General features: G+C 51.6%; 1 protein-coding gene and 1 non-coding gene across 2 annotated transcripts; both read left to right on the top strand.

Annotated features, from left to right (window-relative positions):
* The first annotated feature begins 73 nt into the window (after positions 1–73).
* TXN2 (thioredoxin 2) lies at positions 74–10,054 on the top strand. Its single transcript, NM_174208.2, is given in 4 exon segments — positions 74–139; positions 953–1,215; positions 3,192–3,315; positions 9,464–10,054. Coding segments are annotated over 3 exon segments (501 nt in total). The 5' UTR covers positions 74–139; the 3' UTR covers positions 9,578–10,054.
* A 5,493-nt stretch (positions 10,055–15,547) lies between these two features.
* LOC112446838 (U6 spliceosomal RNA) lies at positions 15,548–15,651 on the top strand. The gene has a single exon (XR_003034930.1). It is a non-coding gene; the product is annotated as a U6 spliceosomal RNA (small nuclear RNA).
* Positions 15,652–16,853: the final 1,202 nt, after the last annotated feature.

Below are 16,853 nucleotides of genomic sequence, written 5' to 3'. Positions count from 1 at the left end.
GTTGCGGAAAGACTTGTTCTAGGTTGCCTGTCCCCGGAAGTGACGGTAAAGGCTCGCCCCCTCAGGAAGTGACAACAGAAGTGCCCTTGACCGGTGCGGAGGGACCCGCTGTGCATCCCTCTGCTCTCGCTGCAGGGAGGTAGGAGGCCCTTGGGGTGGCTCGAGGTGGTGTTGCGGCTGAGGCACACTGCGGGCGTTTTCCTGTGCGGGCCGGCGGGCGGAGACCCTGGAGGGGGGAACCTGCTTTCCGAGGAGCCGGGGTCCCTGCTGGCGTCCAGTTCCCAGTTCCTTCTACACACATGTCCCTCCTTTTTAGTTCCCCCACACTCCTGCCCCCATGCCTCTTCGTTGCTCCCTGAATTGTTGTGGTTCCTCTTTCCTGATCCTTTGACAACCCTCTCTTTGTCTTTAATTTTCCATTAAACACTTTTAAGAAGAGTAATCGATAGAGTAAGAATTTCTCAGACCGCCTTGGGTTCTGTTGTTGACTCTTATTTAATAATGTATTTTGGGCATGTCACAATTTACCTGAGCCTCGGAATCCTTTTGAGTGATAGCGTTATTGAAACCTTTGCAAGGTTGATAATGTATATGTTACTAATGTATGTAAGATACCTGACTGTTAGCGGATGCTCTGTAAATATTGGTTCCTCCTCTTCTATTGTAATTCCATAATATCTTGATTCGTTGGTTGTCGACCCAGTTTTCTTGTACTGTTTTTGTTTTTTTTTTTTAACCTATGATGGTTATTGATTCCTTCCCTTTGATTCTCATTCTTTACTCACCTCTACTCCAGAAATCTTATGTATTATTTTCCGGCGTTTTACTTCTGGTCCTGCATCTTGAACCCCACCCCCACCCCCACCACCACGGTACTCCCACATACCTTTTTATTATTATTATTTCTTGATGTGTTGACTGCCCCCACTGTCCCTGCCTCTTCCCCTCACAGATGGCTCAGCGACTTCTTCTGAGGAGGTTCCTGACCTCCATAATCTCCGGGAAGCCCTCTCAGAGTCGGTGGGCACCCGTCGCCTCCAGGGCCCTGCAGACCCCACAGTACAGTCCTGGTTACCTGACAGTAACACCCAGCCAAGCCCGGTCTATATACACCACCAGAGTCTGTTCAACAACCTTTAACATCCAGGATGGACCTGATTTTCAAGACCGAGTTGTCAATAGTGAGACACCAGTGGTTGTGGATTTCCATGCACAGTGAGTCCTGGGGGTTCACGGAAGACTGGGGTATCACTTATTCAGGTATTTGTTTATTGAGAGGCTTCTGTGTCTCAGTACTCCATTTGATACTTCTCATACATTGACTCGAGGTCACAAAAAGTCAGATACAACTAAGTGAATGAACAACAACAACATACGTAGACTCATTGCAAAGGTTGAGGAGACCCAGTCCCTTCTCTCAAAGATTACGTGCAGTTTGATAGGAGACAGACTAGTAAACAGTCTTGTAAACTCTGTATGTCTATGGCTGATTCATATTGATGTATGACACAAATCAATGCAATATTGTTAAACAGTTATCTTTCAATTAAAAATAACTTAAAAAAAAAACAACTCACTATGATTAGTGCTTGGAAGCACTTACATTCTGTATCTCACTACCCAAGAGGCTCAGGTCATTTTCAGCTTGAACCAAATCAGGAAAAACATGCCTCTAGCATCATCTGACCTTTGGTGTATACCAAACATATACAGATCCCTGCAGAGGGTTAGTTTTATTTTAACTAACTCTTGCCATCCAGACTGGAAAGGGCTGGCAAAAAGTTTTCAGTGCCATTGCAGTGGTGCCCACACTTGTAGGCCATGGGCAGAGAGTTTCTTTCCAATGCTGTATGAGTTTGTTTTAGGGATATTTAAGTGCCTATGGTCTTCTGGTGGTTGGCCTGGCCTTCTTCATTTCTAGACCTTTGAGACCTGGCTCGATGCCTGACTCCAAAACTACTGGACAAACCCCTCAGAGTAGGGCAGCCTGAAAGGAACCAGTGTAGCCTGAGTTAAAAGTTGGAAGGCCTTCTGGGCAAACCACTGACAGATTCTTTTGCTTTCGTTCCTATTCTTTCTCTGACTCACCATGTTACCTTGGGCAGACCATGTGGTGGCCTTGTTGCTTCTTGTCTTCATTTGTGGTAGGAGATAAAGTCTTGCAGACTGGGTTTTTAGGTGTTGTGAGTTCATTTGTTGGAATCTCTGAATGCGAAGGGTTTTAAAGGCTAAGAATAAAATGGGAGTCACCAACCAAGGATTCATGGAAGGCAGAGCTATCCTGCCATCCTGGTCTGGTGAGCACACCAGAGAGGGCTTCCAAGATGCATAAAGAGTTGGCTGATGCCTCATCTTCTTCCCCACCAAGAAAGCAAGGGGTGAGTTTGTTCACTGAGTGCCAGCCACTGTCCTTAGTGCCACATACTTAGGGATAACAGCCTAGGCTTACCACTTGGAGGGCAACATCTGTGTCCAGTGCAGTCATGGCAGTTGACCCAGGGCCTCAGGGATCACAGAGTAACCCAGGCCTCAAAGAGGACCCTTGGAACACAGTCTTGGATGCAGTCCCAGACCTTGCACAGTTCTGGGAACTTGTATGGGCCTCAGTTTCTTAGGAAGATTTTTTTTTTTTCTTTGCTGGGTTGAGGGTTTTGAGTAGTAAAAACTGAGGAGGTCCTGGTGCCGTGACTGGCATGTCATGAAACTGCATAGCCACTGGTTTCTGCTCCCTTAGTTCTGAGGCTGTGAGGTGTTTGAAGTAACTCCACAGCTTACAAAACACATTTATCCACGTCATCTTAGTTAATTTATCATCAGAGCTTTGACAGCCACAGTCTCTTTCACATGAGGAGACTGAGGCTTCAGAATAATCAGCTGATTGGTGAGGAAGCGTGTCTTTGAACCTAAACGTTTTAACTTCAAATCCCATTTCTAAGAAATACCCTTTCTAAGAGTCTTAGGATGAGGCCCGTGTTATTAGAAATCCAGGACCTGTGAAAATTCCCTAGTTGCAGAGTCTCCTGTAATTAACCAGCCTGTCAGCATCGCAGGTTAATATTCACACACTGTAGGGAGAGGTGACAAGGGGAGAGGGTCCAGCAGAAAGACACAGGACGAGGGAAGGTCCTAGAGGACTATAGATCGTTGGGCGAGCACTTCTGTGATGGGATGCTTCTTTCTCCCCTTCCAAGATGGTGTGGTCCCTGCAAGATCCTGGGGCCCCGGTTAGAGAAGGTGGTGGCCAAGCAGCATGGAAAGGTGGTGATGGCCAAAGTGGATATCGATGACCACACAGACCTCGCCCTAGAGTATGAGGTATGGATCAGCAGGGGATTGCTACAGGGCAACTGGTGAGGGTGCTTGGGGTCACGGGGTAGCTGGAAATGTCTTAGGGACCAGCAGGGAGTCAGTAAGGGGGTGTCCTGATTCTTTCTAGAGCTCTCAGGGGTTTAGAGCACTTTGCAGCTGTGACTCCATTAACCCTCTGAGCCTCCTGTCTCTCTTCAATACCTTTAGGAACTGGGATATATGACCCCAAACACTGGGTTTTTCTCTGAGTCTCAGGAAGTTGATGGCCCACCCTCATTCATGGATTCATCCATCTGTCCCTGCAGTGTGCCAGGCGTACATGATTCTGGCACAAACAAGATGAGCTCCTTGTTCCAAGGGGAACAGGGAGGGAGGTAGAGGGGACAAGGAATGTGTCACATTAGAGGGACCCTCTGAGCGGAGCCGTGAAGAATGCACAGAGAAGAAGGCAGGGCCAAGAGCACACAGACACGAAGACATGAGCTGCTCTCCCGTGTTTGATTGACTTGTCCATTTCTTCAGCAGACATGTATCCAGAGTGCCTTCAATGCCAGGGCTGTGACTCGGGGCTGAGGATGCAGCAGTGAACAGAACTGACAGAGTCCCTGCCTTCGTGGAGCCTGAGTGCTAGTGTTTTAGATTGGGCATCCACAAACTTGTTCTCTAAAGGACAAGATGGTACCTGTTTGAGGCTTTGTAGGACACTGGTCTCTGTTGCAAATGCTCACCTGTCTGGTAGCTCAAGGGTAACCATAGAATCTAAATGAATGGGCACGGCCATGTGCCAGAAAACTTCATTTACAAAATTCCAGGTGGCGGGTTAGACTTGTGGGCCACAGGTCACTGTTCCCTGTTTCAGATAATAAGTGTCCTGGGAAAAAAGAAATCAAGAAGAGCAGGTGGGAGTGCTGGGCCTAGGGCAGGGAGGGTTTCCTTTTTTTAAAGGGTTGGGTAGGGAAGGCCTCACTGAAAAGCATCATCTGAGCAGAGACCTGGAAGGAGTAAAGAATGAGCTATGCAGCTCTTTGGAAGTGGATTCTGGCAGAGCAGATATCTTTTACAAAGACCATGAGGTCAGGGTCTCACACATTTGCTCAGAGAACATCAGGGCCTGCATGCCTGGTGCAGAGTGGGCCAGAGGAAGAGGAGCAGGAAATATGTGGATGTAAGGCATCCTCTGGGCCATGGAGACCTGTCTTTGGAGAACAGGGAGTGGTCCATTGTGGCTGGTTGGCCAGGGTGAAGGGCTGAGCAAGGAGTGAGCAAACAGGAGGCTGGGAAGGCTGACTGCGGCCACATTGGGAGGAGCCTGAATAGCCATGCTGAAGACAGTCATTACAGAGCCAAGGTCACATACTTGGTGGCCTGTGGGTCACATCTGGCTCAGCAACTTGATTGGCCTGGCTGGTCTGGCCCTCAAAGTGGTTTGTTTGGGTTTTTTTTAGTAATGGGCTGGATGCTAGTATTTAAAACAAAGAAGATTTCATGTGAAAATCCATATTTCTGGTTCTCTTGAAATATCTGGATCTGGCCATAGTGAACCTTCACTCTTTCTTGGTAGTAGTGATGAAAGAGGTGGCCTCTCCCTTTCTCAGACTTTAGAAGTCCATGTTTGATTCCCTTGAGACCAGATCAAGTAGAGGTGCCTGTCCTCCACAGTCCCTGTGGCAGGAATGGGTGGGGGCAGGGTGAGAATAGGCTGGCTGCCCCAGACCTGGACCTGGGGCTGGGAGTGGTCCCTCAAGGAAAGCCGGGCTGCCCTGACCAGAGGCAAGGGCAAGAGATGCTGGGCAGGCAAAGCCACGGATGATGACTGCAGGTGGTTGGGGGGATGATACCCCAGTAAGACTGCCCACAGCACTGGGTGACCAGAGCGGCTTACAGGGCTCAGCTTTCCCACTGATCTTTCAGTCAGGGAGGCACTGGTCTGGCCATTTAGGGGCCCCCAGCTTTCATTGCTTGTCCATCCTTCCCCAGAGACCCACAGGAGCTGTGGGAGTGGGTGTGGCCTTCCAGTGTGAGTTCAGGGCTGGAGCTTCTGGCCACCCCAGGAGGACAGACAGACTTCACATGTCTTAGGCTCCCTCCCTCCTGATACCACAGCTTTGGTCTCAGCCAATAGAACTTAGGCTGACACATCCCAAGCACCGACATCCAGTGCCCCAGGAGCTGTGGTAACTCTAAGGTTACAAGGGATAACCCAGTTCCTCCAGCTGTGGTCACACAGGTGATGAGAATTCCCAGGACCACCTTGCCAGCATTGCTGGGAGTCTGCGTTCCTGGTAATCCTGTGGTTAAGCCTGGCCCTGAAATCCTGTGGTTAAGCCTGGAAAGTGTGTGGCAGGGGAGGGGTCCTCTTGTAGGGTCTTCTCTGTCCACCGTCCAGAGAGTACATGGGTCATACAGAGGGACCTCAAGGCTGCTGGGCCCTGTCACCTGGACACAGCATTTTGGTCTTGCCAGGTCCTGAGCTGACCAGTTGCCAGGTCATTGTTGGCTTAGGAAGCTCCCTCAGTGATTCTTCCTGACCCTTCCCCTACCCCCGTCCTTCCTTCCTTCACACCTGGTGTTTTGGAAGAGAGTCTGAGGACGTCTCAGCTAAGGGATCCATAGTTCCTCCTGGGACAGCTTCCTCCAAGGCCTGAAGGCCTTTTCCAAATGGTGAATGAACTTAGAGAAGCTGCTTTAAGTCATATTCAGGGAATTAGGGGCTTCTCCCCAAACTCTTCTGCCACTCTTGAGCCCAGCACACACTCCCAGGGTGTGTCTCCTTCCTTGCACAAATTCCTCTCCCCTGCCACCACACTCTATGTTTCCATTAACTATCCACCCTAAAATTTCACCATCTCCCAAAGGAGAGAGGAGGGAAAGTCGCCCAGGGCCTTGGGGTGTGCCTCCCCCCGCCACACACACACACTGCCCTGAGTTGGCCAAGTGAAGGGCCCTCTTCTTCCCCAGCTCCTCAGGTTCTCTGGCTGGGCATTCCCCGATTGTTCAGACTCTGCAGAGAAAGAGTGGCTCGGGGTGTGGACCTTGACCCTTAATGCTGTTCTCTGGGGCTTCTGATATTCACCTCACACATGGAGTTTCATTATTTATCTCATCTTACAGAGAATGCCCTTTAAACAGCATTTTCAGAACAACCAAATAGCAGTAATCTTACTATCCAAACAAATCACTGCCAACATTTGGGGTACATTGTTTGGGTTTTTTGTTTGAAATTTTTTTAACGGTCCATATAACCTCACAGTGGAGAAGGAAATGGCAACCCACTCCAGTATTCTTGCCTGGAGAATCCCATGGGCAGAGGAGCCTGGCAGGCTACAGTCCACGGGGTCACAAGAGTGAGACACAACTTAGCAACTAAACCACCACTGCCACCATAACCTCACAGACAGTTCATTGAATCATAGTATTTCAGCATTACTGAAGTAATACATAGTACTTCTGAAGTAATACATAGTAACTTAGCGACTTAACAATAGCAAGTGCTGCGGCTGTCTGCAGGAGGTCCTTGCTGCTGCTGCTGCTGCTAAGTCGCTTCAGTTGTGTCCGACTCTGTGCGACCCCATGGACTGCAGCCTATCAGGCTCCTCCGCCCATGGGATTTTCCAGGCAAGAGTACTGGCGTAGGGTGCCATTGCCTTCTCCGCCAGGAGGTCCTTAGCAGTTCACAAATAGAGGAAACTGGGCTGAGACAGGAGAGGACAAGGCAGGGCGCCAAGCACAGTGGCGGTGTGGGCGGGGTGGAGACACACACAGGCGTTACCTCTCCTGGGTTCCTGGGGTCTTTAGCCAAGCCTGGGCCACCTCCACGTGGCTTCCTGGGCAGGAGGAAGGCAGCACATTTTAGTGCATCCTTTCATTCCTTCTCTGGCCCCTCGCCTGCCTCAGTGGCACCAGAATGGAGAGGGAAGTTGAATTCTTGCTCTACCACAATCCCCTGAAACTCACATCACCATTCCAGAAGAATGTGCCAAGGCCCTGTGCACTTCCATTTAAGGCAGTCTTTACAAGCACCAGCCCCTCCAGATTTGTGAGCCGAACTCAGGGTCAGCAAAGCCACCTCCTCCTCCTCGGGGATGAGGAGAGTCCAGTCATAGCTCAGGTATCCCTGCAGTGTCCTGGGAGATCCTGCTCTGGCAGGAGCTTGGCTCTGTGTGTGTCTGTCTGTGTGTCTAGGCTCAGACCTCAAAGAACTCCCTTGATAAGTAATGACTAGACCTTGGTTGTCATGAAAATGCAGCCGCAGCATGTCTGCTGTACACCCAGCTACAGCACTGTCTGCATGTGTAACCATGTACATGAGTTTACACTAATGCAATTATTATACAGGGGATCATCTAGAATTCAGGAGGAAAACAGTCTACTCCAAGCCACCTCAGTGAGCATAGGGTCCTGCTTAGAGGGAAGACCTGTAAAAACAATCAGACCTCTCCTCAGACATTGAGATACAGTTTCATCTTAGTTAAAGAAGCACAGGATAGGTGAGGTCCAGCAAGTAAAGTGGAGCAGTTAGTGCCTGAGCCTCTGGGGCTCAGTGGAGAGTTGCCAGGTGTGAGGCCACTGCCTCCACAGACCACTAGAGGGCGTAAGAGACCATGTGCAGGCTCTGGGGCACCTCCAGGGACTGCATCCTGAGGGCGCCTTCTGGACCCAGAAGCCAGCAGCCACGTGGTGGATCCTTGTGCTTCCTGCTGTCACCCATGCCAGGGGCAGGAGTGACAAGGACAGGAGCCGGTGGTGGGACCATGACAGGGCACACGTGGCCAGCCCAGCACCACCAGTGGGTCTGTCTGCACACTGCCTCTGGGAAGTGTGTCAGTGGCTGCCCACAGCAGCCCCAGGACAGTCCTTGAAGGGGCCTGAAGGCTAGGTCATGCAAAGCCTCTTAGGAGAGGGATGCACAGCCTGCCACAGTCAGTGCGTGGGGCACCCGAGATGTGACTGGTTGGGCCTGCACTTCTGTTGTGTAACTGCTGTGTGCGCAGTTAGAACATTCTGAATCTTAAGTCTGGCCTCCCAAGTGACTCACCAGCAGGACCACACTTGGAATATGTGAAAACCTGGTATGTTTTAGAAATCACTGTTGTTACTTTGTAGTTAACTTGTATGTAAGAAAAGTCTGTGTTTATCTTGTTCTGTTTATATGGTTTTTTTCATCAAATGCCCACAGATACCAGGCGGGGTGCCCAGGCAGCAGAAAATGCGCCATGCCAGAGCAGGTCTTCGGCCTCATTTATGTACCATGTAATCTATACAGGTCCCCTGGGGGAGCTTCAGAAAACGCTTCACAGGCCAGGAATGTCCAGCCCTCTAATAAATAAACATCAGCTCTCAAGGCTGAGCCCCACCTCCCACACTCCCAGTGTGAGTCAGTGAATTTCTGGACCCCGTTAACCATCATTACAGGGAGCCAGAGGAGCTTGCTCGCGGCCCTAGGTTCGACTTTTGTGACGTGCCCACTGTAGCCTTCATTTGTGGGGTGCTCCCTGTGTGCTCAGGGCAGGGCACTGTGCTGAGATTTTGCCTAGATTACCCCATTCAGCCCTCGTACCCGCTAATCGAAGTCCCGGTAGTATCTCCATTTCCTGGTGAAAGCACGAGACTCAGAGTGATGGAGTGGCTCGCCCCAAATGGGTCAAGATTCGATCAACCAGCCCCAGAGCCTGAGCTCCTGATCACTCAGCCTTATATACAAACCTCTAATTTCTGTCCTAAAGCTTCAGCAACGAGACTCATCCTCATTTCACAGGAGAGGGCACCAAGGTTCCAAAGGTGGTGTGACCTGGCCAAGGCCCCCAGCTAAAGAGTGCCAGGCTGCCCCTCAGCTCCTCCCCACCCCCAGCCTGGGCCTGCAGCTGCATGGGTTATTTTAATCTCTCCTGTCATTCCAGCCAAACCACTGGGACAGTGAGTCAGTCATGTGGTTGGTGGAGGAAGGGTACAGCTGGGAGCCTACAGTGGAAAAGCTGCTCCAGCGGGTGGACCTCCAGGCCCTGAAGTCCCCCTGCGCAAAGGGAGGGGGCCCCGCCTGTGGCTCTGGGCAGTCACTTCAAGGCCTGAGCCAGCAGCCCGCTCCCCAGAGCTTGGAGCTAATGTGGAGAAGAGCTCACTTCTGAGTGACTTGACCTCCTTTGTCCTCTCCACCCAGGTGTCAGCTGTGCCCACCGTACTGGCTATGAAGAATGGGGATGTGGTGGACAAGTTTGTGGGGATCAAGGATGAAGACCAGCTAGAGGCTTTCCTGAAGAAACTGATTGGCTGACAAGCAGGGAAGCATCCTGACTGCCCCTGCCTGCCGGGGCCCCGAGGTCCCGGGGGGACCCCAGTAGAACTCACCACCCTTCTGTGCTGGCCCCTCCCGCCTCCTTCCTCTGTCTGGCCCCTGTGGGCCTGTGCTTTGGAGACCAGGCCTCCAAACATAGGAGCCCCAAGTGCTCCTGACCTGCTGCCCTCCAGGGTAGCCACCGAGGAACAGGGCTACTGAAAAACGGGCTTGAGGCTCTGCTCCCGGGATGCTGGGACAGAGCCCAGGGCCAACCTGCAGTAGCAGCTTCGTCCTGCCTCCCTGCTCCCTTCTGATCTGAATCCCGGGGCCTGGCTCACCTGCCTCCTGCATTTTTCTTTCTTGCTGCTGTTTTGTGAAAAGACAAGGAAAAAAGAAACCCAGACAAGTGAGAGTAATACATGTAATTCTCTCATTTTTTGTAGGTCTGTAATAAAGAACTTTATGTGATCCCTTCCACCTCCCGTGGTGAAGAACAGGCCCTGGGCCCACACCCATCCCCCCAGAGACACCCCTCCCTCTTTGCTCCCAGGCGCCAGGGCAGCGGACATGTGTTGGGCTATGGGCGTCCTGTAGACCCTTGACTCTGGAAAGCTCAAGACACTACTCCCTCACCATTAGCTGGCCCTTTGGTTCTCTGAGGCTTCACTGTGAAAAAACCGGACCAATAAAGCTAGGGTTTGCACTGTCGCCAGCTTCCACTCTGTCTGGGCTCTGGGAGCACTTGTGACCCCTTCCCAGGCTGCTGCTGTTTTCCCCCTCCGACCCCCACCACCCTCTTGCCCTTGACCAGCCATTCCTGTGACTGCTGTTGTCAGTGGTGGCCACTCTTTCGGGGATGGCTTTACACACACATCAGGCAGAAGGGAGTTTGTGGTCCCCATTATGCAGGTGAGGACATGGAGGCTCTCAGGGTGCAGAGCCCACGCTTCTGCCCAGAGCTGGTTCCTCTGAAGCCTGGGCTCTTGTCACTGATCCCCAGGGGCCACCTCTGCTAACCGGGTGCTCACTCCTGTGTACACACTCCGGGAAACCTGGCCGGCCCCATGCCCATCCCAGCCCATCAGGAGGCGGGCTGTCCTTCCTGTGTGTGGGCAGGAACTCAAGAGGCTTTGAGACCAGGCTCTCCGCCCATTCTTGTTCCCAGGCTTCCCTTGGCCCATGGAGGAGGGTGCCAGGCAAACCAGATTTCCAGCCAGCAAAGCCCATTGCTTTTTCTCCTGTGGCCAAGCCACCCTTTGGCTCACTTGCCAGCTGAGAGACCCACCCTATGGATACCAGGCAGCAGGGTGTCCTTCCCCTTGGCCCTAGGGTGCTGCGTGCACTCGGTGTTCTTAGTGTCCCTGTTGGAACTGCCTGACTTACTGCAGCGTCTTTGAGCGGTCAGCCCCAGGGCTGCCTTGAGAAGTCTGTGATGGGCACCAGAGGGCAGGGCTAGCTCAGCAGCAAGGCCTGTGGCCTTGGGAAGGCCGCCGGCCTGGAATCTGTCACAGGCATGTAAAAAGGAAGTAAACCAGCAACTGGCATTTGTGGAGAAAGGCCAAGAGCTGTGTGTAAGATGAATGAGAACAGGCGGTGTTGAGGGATGCTTCTTGGGTGCCAGGCACTGTTCTCAGTACCTCCCCCACAGCAGCCCCACAAGTCAGGCATTCTCATCACTGCTCCCATTCACATACCAGACCCATGGAGGGAGCTTGGGAACTTGTCCAGGACACAGCCCCCAGACACCTGGGCTGGCTCTGCTCCTGCAGTGCCCCCCTCACCTTATAAAATGGAGTACGTGATCCTAACCCCACAAGAGGCTGACAAAGCTGGTAGCGTCAGCAATCTTCATACAAGAGGCCCTGATGCAGAGTTGAGTAACTCAAAAATGCCCAGCAAGTAAGGGCTGGGGCTCGAGTTCAGAGCTGAGCACCCTGATGCCTGAGCCTGAGCCCTTCCCTTGCCACTGGCCTCCACTGCCACTCCTTAAAAGGTGCCCTTCGCCAAGCACTTTCTCTGTGCATGACCTCATTTAATTCCTCTCTTGTGAGGCAAGTATTTCCATATTACAAGTGAAGGAACCGGTTTGGGGAAATTGACTTGCCCAAGGTCATATCTAAAAAGTGACAACGGCAGATTTGAACCCAGGTAGGGGGCTGGCCCCTCTGCCCAACCCGAGTAGGTGTGGAGCTGGGCTGGCAAAGGCCTCAGGGCGGAGGCAGGGCCCCTGCGCTGCCCGGAGCTCCCTGTCCTTAAAAGGTGTGCTGCGGGGTGAGGTGAGCTGGAGCAGCTGCCTCCCAGGTTGGCATCTCTGCCTGTGAGGCTGTTGGTGGTGTGAGTCACTGGCTGTGCACACAAGATCTCAGGGTGATCCCGTCTGACTAATTTCACGGTGCTGATCTCACCGGGACGCTGCTGGCTCTGCATCCCCTGCCCCACTGTTGTTGCCTTCTGGGTGCCTTGTGTTCCTGGGCCCGTGAAAGAGGGGTTATGAGAATGCAGCTGCGGGGCCTGGCAGCCACAGGGACACCCCTGACCCCTCTGCAGCACAGACACCTGCAAAACCCTCTCAGCCCTGAGACGTCCTGGGATGTGGCTTCTGCACCTCTACTCCTAATACCAAGTTTACCCAGTTGATCTGGAGGCGGAGATGGAAGTTTGAGTTTGTAGAGCTTATGTTCTCTGCTGTGACCCCACCACTCCCCTGCCAGCTACTTCTTCCCATTACACAGATGAGGAGACGGAGTGCCAAGTGACATCAGTGGAAAGGCCAAGACCCTGTTTCCAACAGGATTGCTAAGCACCAAAGAGCCTTAGCAGGTCTTAGAAGCACCTGGATGAATGAAGGGTGGTCACTATGGTGGGTGCCTTCTAAACATGGGAGGGAAAGTGACCACAGCCTCAAGAAGCTTACACTTTAAGTTTGTTGTTGTTTTTGTTTGTTTGTTCTTTAATATTTATTTTCTTGACTTTAGTTGTGGCACATGGGATCTTTACTTGTGGCATGTGGCATCTAGTTCCCTGACCAGGGATCAAACCCGAGGCCCCCTTCACTGGGCACACAGAGTTTTAGCCACTGGACTACCAGGGAAGTCCCAGTTTGTTGTTAAGTCACTAAATCGTATCCAACTCTTTGCAACCCGTGGACTGTAACCCACCAGGCTCCTCTGTCCATGGGATTCTCTACGTGAGAATACTGGAGTGGGTTGCCATTTCCTCCTCCAAGGCATCTTCCTGACCCAAGAATCAAACCCACTTCTCCTGCATTGGCAAGCAGATTGTTTATTTTTGTCTTAAGCAAAATCTTTATTTTTACCCAAAGCAGTACAAAATGAAGCAGTTCCTCAAAGGGTGACTTGGAGCTAGAAAATCCACCCTAAGTGTAAAAGTGTTACAATGTCAGAGTGTGAGGAGTCCTGGAGTATCATCCAGACCCTCAGAAGGGCACAGCGAGGGGGAAGGCTTGCCCAGGTTACAGAGTGTTTGTGATGGTTGGGGTCCGAAGCCAAGTGCCTTGACTTTAGCCAACCCTAAAATAGAAATGAATCACTGCCTTTTCTTCACTGGGCTCCAGGAGCAGGGAGCAAGCAGGTCGGCAGTGTCTCTGAGAAAGGCAGTCTGCAGGGTCAGAACCTGCTGGTCAAGGTGATGTTGTTGGGGCTTTCCCTGTGCCTGCCTGAGCACGCTCCGCCTGGGGGAAGGGCCAAGGGCAGCTGAGCCCCTACCCCAGCCGCCTGGGGAGGGCTTCTCCGGTAAGTGAAGGTAATTTGGCCAGGCTACCGGAAACCCTAATGTGCAAGCCATGGGTTGGAAGGGTCCAGAGAACAATATCAGCAGAGGGCAGGATGCCGTGAATGAGCAGGGCTTCCAGGCACGCTGTCGCAGTTCCTCTCTGCTGCCTGGAACACCGGGTGCAGGCGTGACCCCAAACCCCGGTCCCCAGCCTGGCTTACATGGCTCAGCCGGAAATCTGGGAGCCTTCCCTCCCCAGCTTTTTGGAAGCCGCCACCAGCCACTGCACGATGGTGTAAGTCGGGAAGAAAGAATCAGATCTGGGTTCAGGTCCTGAATTCGCCTTCCACTAATGGGGCACACATGGCCTCACCAGCCTCAGGCTCAGTTGTCACAGCAGCAAAACAGGGACAATGGTGGCTAGCTCTCCCTGAAGGCTAGATGTCACATGCGTCATCTCACTGAGCCCTCACAGTGAGGTACTGACTATCATTATTGCCATTTCATGGATGAGGAAACAGGCTCAGGGAGCTTTAGTAACTCTGCATGAACAGGTGTTGGAGCTCAGGTCTGAACTCAGATATGCTTGATTCCAAAGTCTCTGGGTTCTCACCCATTAGTTATACCGCTTTCAATTTGGGGGAAATTTTCCACCATTCTGAGCCTTGATTGCACCATCTTCAAACTGGGCTTAAAAATAATCACCACGAAATGTGGATTAAACATGCTGGACCCGCTTGCGGGTGCTCAAGAAGTGTCCTTTGCTTTGCTTCTTCCCCTCCCCCAGCTTCCCCCAACTCTAAGCTACATGTTAAACAGGAAACACCAGGCTTCCCGAGATAGAAATAAGGACCCCAGCACCTCACCATGGGAGGGGCCTGTTACTGTGCCAGGCAGTGGGCCTTACCTTTGGCTCTGTGTCCTGGCTCTAACCCCAGCCACCACCCCCTTCCTGGTGGTGACCTCACCCTTGGAGAATGCCCACTGGAATTCACCCTGAGTCTGGTCCCCTGGTCTCCATGCCTCCGAGCCACTTCTGACCCAGCCTCTCGCTCAGCCTCTAAGCCAGCCATCCACACAGCCACCAATGGGTGTGAGCCAGGACGCCGTTGCTACACAGCTGCTAGTTGGGTCCCCACCTTTGGCCGGCTTCCTGGCTGACCACAGGCGTGTAGCTGTCTGTCTCTGGCCGGCTGCCTGCCTCAACCACCCGCCGGCAGGCAGTTTGGCATGGATCCCTTTGTGTCCCACGTTGCCAGGTGCACCACCCACATCTAACCCTCCCAACACCCACCTGAGGTAGCAACCATTGTTCCCGTATCACATACGAGGAAACTGAGGCCCAAAGAGATGTGTGGTGTGCCCAGGAACGAGGGAATGAAATGAGAGTGTGGGGGGCCGGACCCCAACCCCTCAGCCTCCCCCTTGGCCACTCTCCGATCCCCAGGGGAGTCACAGCATCCCTGTTCTCATGTCAAGAGTGGGGATTTGGGGCCTCTCTCCTTCATCTGCCTTTACAACCCTGGCCCCAGGCAGGAGGCAGAGGAGTCCTTTGCTTAGGAACTACTCCTGAAGCTGCAGTATTCTCTCTAGTCCCAACACAGTGGCTTCACCCCCTAACCTCAGCCAGCTGGTGTATCTGGATGCCTCTCTGGGCTGCCTGATGCTAGGAATTAGGAGTCAAAGCAGAGAAAGATAGAACCTTGGCCCTCAAGAATCCTACAGCAAGCACATGGATACAATGTAAAGTATAAATGCCAGAGTAGCAACAAGTAACAAATACCATCATAATGATAAAGCACAGAAAGAGTGGAAGCCCTGATAAGGAGCAAGTCTGCAGGGCTGGGTAATACATAGAGGGGTTTTGTTTGGGAGAATTGGGTAAGAGTCAGAGTCAGGTACTGGGAAGAGTATTTCAGGCAGAAGGAGCAGCATGTGCAAAATATGGAAAAATAACATGACTTCTCTGTCCCAGGAGGAAGGCGGGGATGCCAGAGGCTGAGTGGGGCACCACCAAGGGGATGGAGCTAGGCTTTGAATAGGCCCTCGGAGTCAGAAAGACCTGGTTCCAGTGAAAGCCATCCCCCTCACTAGTCAATCCTCATTTTTCCTCATCTCTGAAATGGGAAGATAGTATATAACTTCCTTATGGTTGAGAGATTGACATGAGATAATATATGTAATGTTGGAGCACAGCGCCATTACGTGGTAAGCACCGTGTTAAAAGTGTGTAGGGTGCTCACTTCAGCAGCACATATACTAAAACTGGAATGATACAGGGATTAGCATAGCCCCTGTGCAAGCAAGACATGCAAATTTGTAAAGTGTTCCACATTTTGGAAAGAAAAAAGTTTCTAGGACTTCCCTGGTGGTCCAGTAATTAAGAATATTCCTGCCTGAGGAGAGGGGAGGAGAGGGTGAGATGTATGAAAAGAATAACATGGAAACGTACATAACCATATGTAAAATAATTTGCTGTATGGCTCAGGAAACCCACACGGGGGCTCTGTGTCAACGTGGAGGGGTGGAATGGGGAGGGAGATGGGAGGGTTCAAAAGGGAGGTGATATATGTATACCTATGGCTGATTCATGTTGCAGCCTGACAAAAAACCACAAAATTCTGTAAAGCAATTATCCTTCGATTAAAAAATGAATGAATTAAAAAAAAAAAAGAATATTCCTGCCAATGCAGGGGACACGGGTTTGATCCCTGGTCCAAGAAGAACCCACACGCCTGGGAGTAGCCATGCCCACATGCACCACAACTACTGAAGCCGCGTGCCTGTTTCTTGCTCCACGAGAGAAGCCAGCGCAATGAGAAGCCACAAGGAAGAGAAGCCCCCACGTGCCACAGCTAGAGCAAGGCCATGCCTAGCAACAAAGACCTAGTGCAGCCAAATTAAAAAATATTTGTGCTGTTGAAGTAAGCTCAGTCCCTCAAACCAGGGATTGAAACCACGGCCCTTGCATTGCACTGGACCTCCAGGGAAGTCTCCCAAATTTTATATTCATACGAGGTTACCAGTCATATTGGGTCATTTAAATGATCATTCTTAAATGATTAAATTGGAACATTTAAATGATCATCAAAAATGATCGAATAAAGTTCATTTTAACTTAATTACCTCTGTTATCTCTTTTTCGGAGAAGGCAATGGCAACCCACTCCAGTACTCTTGCCTGGAAAATCCCATGGATGGAGGAGCTTGGTAGGCTGCAGTCCATGGGGTTGCAAAGAGTCAGACACGACTGAGCAACTTCAGTTTCACACATCGGAGAAGGAAATGGCAACCCATTCCAGTGTTCTCGCCTGGAGAATCCCAGGGATTGCACAGCCTGGTGGGCTGCCGTCTACGGGGTCGCAGAGTTGGACACGACTGAAGCGACTTAGCAGCAGCAGCATCTCTTTTTGCCTTTTGGCCACCTGGAGTGAAGAGCAGACTCATTGGAAAAGACCCTGATACTAGGAAAGATTGAGGGCAGGAGGAGAAGGGGATGACAGAGAATGAGATGGTTGTGTTAGGTAGTTAAAATAGGAAAC

The sequence above is a fragment of the Bos taurus genome, chromosome 5 (genome assembly GCF_002263795.3).
Source record: "Bos taurus isolate L1 Dominette 01449 registration number 42190680 breed Hereford chromosome 5, ARS-UCD2.0, whole genome shotgun sequence".
Taxonomy (NCBI): Eukaryota; Metazoa; Chordata; class Mammalia; order Artiodactyla; family Bovidae; genus Bos; species Bos taurus.
Note: the sequence above shows the minus strand (reverse complement) of the source record. Positions and strands in the feature narration are given on the sequence as shown.